Consider the following 4,539-nt stretch of genomic DNA (forward strand, 5'->3'; position numbering starts at 1 on the left):
TCAATGGACACTTAGAATACAGCTTTTTTATTTTATTTTTATTATTCCTACCACCTATATTCTTCTATGTTGAGGTTGTTACTGGGTCTAGGTTCTTCAAAGAGACACGAGCAGTTGTTGGCTGTTGTAAGGTTGCTTATTGCATGAATACATCAGTCTCAAAGGCAAAGAGTTCAAGGTGTTAGAGTCTGTGTTAAAACCTTTCTAGTATACAGTCCCAAGCTGGAGCACCAGCTGCAAGGCTGCTTTCTGGTATACAGTCCCAGGTTCTGTGCAGGAACAGCAGCAGCAGCAGCAACAGTTGTTCTCAGGCACAGAGTCCAATGTCCTGGGCAGCTGCTGCAGTAGTAGAGTCTGATGTTCCAGACAGCAGCAACAGCAGGGACCACAACTTTTCTTCTTTCTTCTTCTGTCTTCTTCTTCTCATGGCTGCTGATGTGTTGATGCTGTGATGATTGATGATGATGGTGAAGCTGATGCTGAAGATTATGTTGCTGCTGCTGCTGATGATGATTGTACCCCACTATGGGTCTTTTTATTTATAAAACATCCAATCAGCTAAAAACACAATTCTAAAACATTCTTTCTAAACCAATCTGAACTTCATTCTAATGTGTGAAAGTAGTATGAAAGTAGTGTCAGTTCTTACTTGAAAAACGATGTATATAATATTATCTATTTACGCAAATGTACTGTCTGTTTTCTTACTTAAAATTTACGTGAATAAGTTTATCTATTTACGTGAATAGTTCTATCTATTTATGCATGAAGTTTTATCTATTTTACGTGAATAATTCTATCAGTTCTATTGGCAAGGTTCTGCTATGTTTTTGTTATGTCTAGGGCTAAGTTGCTGGACTTTCAACAAGGTCTAAGGGCCTTTGCTAGTTGATACAGTTTCTTAAGGCACTTAAAATGTATTTCTACTTACTTAAAAACTAAAACTTAAACTTACTTAAAACTACAACTCACGTTTCTATTTACTTAAAACTTAAACCTACACTTCTACTTTATATCTATGTGGCTTAACATATCTTAGTTTCTCTAAAGGCTTTAATTTAACCCCTGCATTCATCTCTGTCTCTGAGGAACTGAGGCTTGCATTCCAACACTACTACAAACACATACTAAAACTAAGTTACTGACTCCAGGCCTCTTTTTATATCTACTGCTTTTAGTTTCTTTAGAACATCTACAGGGTTCTAAAGATGAAAGCCAAGCTACCTTTCCTTGCCATCATGCCACCAACCAAATTCCCTTCTACCTAAAGCACAGCTTAATGCCAAAATGAGTTGGGGTGAGTGGAATAGGCACTCATTTAGGGAACAGAAAATTAATTTCTATAATGCCATTGTCAAGTTGCAGCTCCTTGACTTCTGGGGCAATTTAGGCACTGGCAGGAGAAGGTACTGGGGGACACAGACACTGGTCTGCAACTGCAGAGCCACAACCCCATCTGCGTCCAGGCTGTCAGGTCTGCCAGCACTCCAAGTCAGGACTCACAGGAAAAAGTGATGACCAGTCAGTCTTCATCAAATAACAGGAAGCTGATGGAATGAATATGGGGCCATATCATCATATAAAGAGGGATAGAGACAGCCAAAGTGCTGAATGCAGGCTCTGCTATACAGACACTAAAAGCTTGCTGTTGGTTTCTTAAAAAAAAAAAAAAAACCACCAAAAACCACAATCAAAAAACCCCACAACAATAAAAACCCAACAACCCAAAAGCTAAGCCTTTAGTAGCTATCATGTGCTTCTCAGATGACACCTGGTGGACAGAAGCTAAAGAGATGAAAGTATTCTGCCTTCATAGTGCAGAACCTTGATCCTTAATCACAACTGCACTACTGCACTTATAGCAGGTGCAGCTGTCCTCCATATTCTGCTAATCCACCCCACACCCCCAGTCCATTATTAGTTTCCCACAATTAGCACTTATCACCCATGTATCTTCAACAGCTTTTTTTTCAGCACTCATATCCATTTTCTTTATTCTTTAATTATTATACTGAGTTATGTCCTGAGTTTGTTTAGTTTTGACTTGCAATCTGAGGCTAGGCTAGAGTGGACACACCATTTCCACAAATAAAAATACAGGGAAAGCCCCTGGTAGCAGCAACAGGGTGCTTTTATGGTGTGGGATAACTAGACAATTTTATGAGTGCCTTCACAAGTGGATAGTTGCAGTCAGAGGGTTAAAGGCTTTAGTTTCTTCTGATTATTAATTTACTCTTTTAAACTAATTCCAGTTTGCTTCTGTTACAGTATCTGTCTTTTCTGCAATTGTCCAAATGCATCCCAGTTGAGGTCTCAGAAATAAGTTAGCAATATAAAGGTGGGGGGGGAGGAAGGTATCTGAAGAGAAACATATACTTAGAAAAGTGTTTCTTATGGGGATGCTTATACCTTGAGGTGAAACAGGTGGTTTCCTCAAGGATCTCATGGATAGAAATATTAAGTTCTGGTGCAGCCCTGTCTCTCTATTTGGCTCAAAGGATTTCAGAAAATGTCAGATACTGCTGAATCAATGCTGTGACATATGAGGCCTCTGCCATAAATAAGGTGACCATGATCAATTGTTTGACTGCTGGCATTGCATCTTCTAGGATTTTTTTTCTGTTATTTGCTTTTTTCCCTGTTCTATGTGTACTCTATTCCTTTAAATGTTAACAACTTTATTTTTTTCCTTGGTGTATTTCCATGCCTTTTTTTCTGCAAAATCGTGGAAGATTTTAGGAAGCAAGACACACAGAGAAGTCAGGGATTCATTGACTTCAAACACCAAGCTAAGCCGAAAAATAATGTGGTAGAAGTCAGAAGGAAATTACTACATAATTATCTAGATTGCTTCTTCTGGATTCAGATTATCTGTTTACCTGTTTGGCAAAGAGGCCATCCAAGAGTTGTGGCATTGTATTTGGTCAGGCTGAGGTGGAGTTAACATCCAAACAGTGGTGCTTTGTGTTTGTAGCCACAATGGCTGAGACCACTCCAGTGCTGGGCTCCTGGTGAGCCGTGCTCAGGTGACATCAGGGCTATCTCTCCAACACCTCCCACAAAGGCCACCAGGCCTGGAGTGTGCAAGAGGCTGGGAAGGGAGACACAGCTGGGACAGCTGGCCCAAACTGACCAGAGGGACATTCCATACCATATGATGTGTAAAACAAAAGCTAAAGGGTGGTGAATTTTTGTTATTAAGGTGTTTGTCTTCTAAAGCAACTGCTATGTGTACTGGAGCCATAGTCCCAGGAAGTAGCTGGACAGCACCTGCTAAGAGCAATTAGAGAATGGATCTTCTTGCTTCCCAATGTGGCCTTTGCCTTGATCTCAACCAGTTGAGTTTTTCATCTCATTTTCTTCCCCTGTCCTGCTGAGCAGAGCAAGTGGTGGAGCATCTTTGTGGAGTCCTGGTGCCCAGTCAAGGTGAACGCACTGCAGGCATATCCCGGCTGAAATGAAGTTTTCTCCACAGAGAGAATGAAGTAATGTCCTGGCACAGCTGAAAGCCAGGGTTCATCTTTATACCAGCGTTGCAACTGGATGTCTGAGTCCCTGCTGCCCAAAGCCAGAAGTAACCAAATCTAACTATGTTCCGACACCTGAAATATCCCTTCATATGGTTTCAAGAACAACTCTGTAAAGTCCTCAGGATTCTGAGTAACTCACAAGTAAAGTAAATTAGTCATAAAGATTGGCCAGCCAGAAACTGGTGAACTACTGAGCAGTACCTGAGTTACACTATGAGTGGAAACACCTTATTAAAGCACTTTCTGAAAAAGATGCTTTCTGCAGAGCAGTCCCCAACAAGTGATCAATTTGCTGCTCACAGCAACAGGAAACTTGGAAGAGCTGACAATCACCAAAAGAAAGCAAATGCTAACATAACTTACTTTTTTCTCTTACACCCAGTAGTGGAGGCCAAGGCAAAGAGGACTTTGAAACACTGCTGAGAATACTTTTACAAGCTTTTCAGGTAGCAATCTGTGAGAACAACACTCTTTATTTTATGCTGAAGGGTACTTCCAGGCTTTCAAATGTTCACCTTTACTTTTTAATTCCTATTCAGCAAATACCAAGAAAACAAGAATAGTCATAAAGTACAGTAAAATGTTTCTGGAAAGTGCTGTTAAGAACATCAATTAGACAATATAATGTCTTCAGCATAGTCCTTCGGGCAGCATGTGAGGGCGTTTGTGTCCTGCAGCCGGGGAAACACCGGTTCCTAAAGCCTCTGTGGCAGGAAAGCCACAGGATAAATAATTATTTCTGTTTCACAGAAATGCTAAATGACCATTCATTTGAAAGTTTGACTTGCATACATGAGTGAAAAACAAGATCTTCAGAGCCCACCCCCAAGAATTCATTGAATCATGTGGAACTCTCCACATTCTGACAGGCTAATGAGAGTCTACCCCGGTGTTCCTGAAGGAAGCAATCCATACAAGCCCTGGAACATAAATCAGACCAGGCCCAGCAAGGGCAGCCTGGGAAGGGAAGGGAAGGGAAGGGAAGGAGTTAATGGCGGCAGTGAGGGGC

At 41.1% G+C, this 4,539-nt stretch overlaps 1 protein-coding gene across 1 annotated transcript in view; it reads left to right on the top strand.

Annotated features, from left to right (window-relative positions):
• Nucleotides 1-451: 451 nt before the first annotated feature.
• Nucleotides 452-4,539, top strand: part of CCDC112 (coiled-coil domain containing 112) — a 12,512-nt gene continuing 8,424 nt past the window's right edge. The window contains exon 1 of the mRNA XM_014308789.2: nt 452-529. Within this exon, the coding sequence (XP_014164264.2) occupies nt 452-529 (78 nt within the window). The remainder of the gene's footprint in view (nt 530-4,539) is intronic.

Source organism: Geospiza fortis, unplaced genomic scaffold (assembly GCF_000277835.1).
Source record: "Geospiza fortis unplaced genomic scaffold, GeoFor_1.0 scaffold203, whole genome shotgun sequence".
NCBI classification, from domain to species: Eukaryota; Metazoa; Chordata; class Aves; order Passeriformes; family Thraupidae; genus Geospiza; species Geospiza fortis.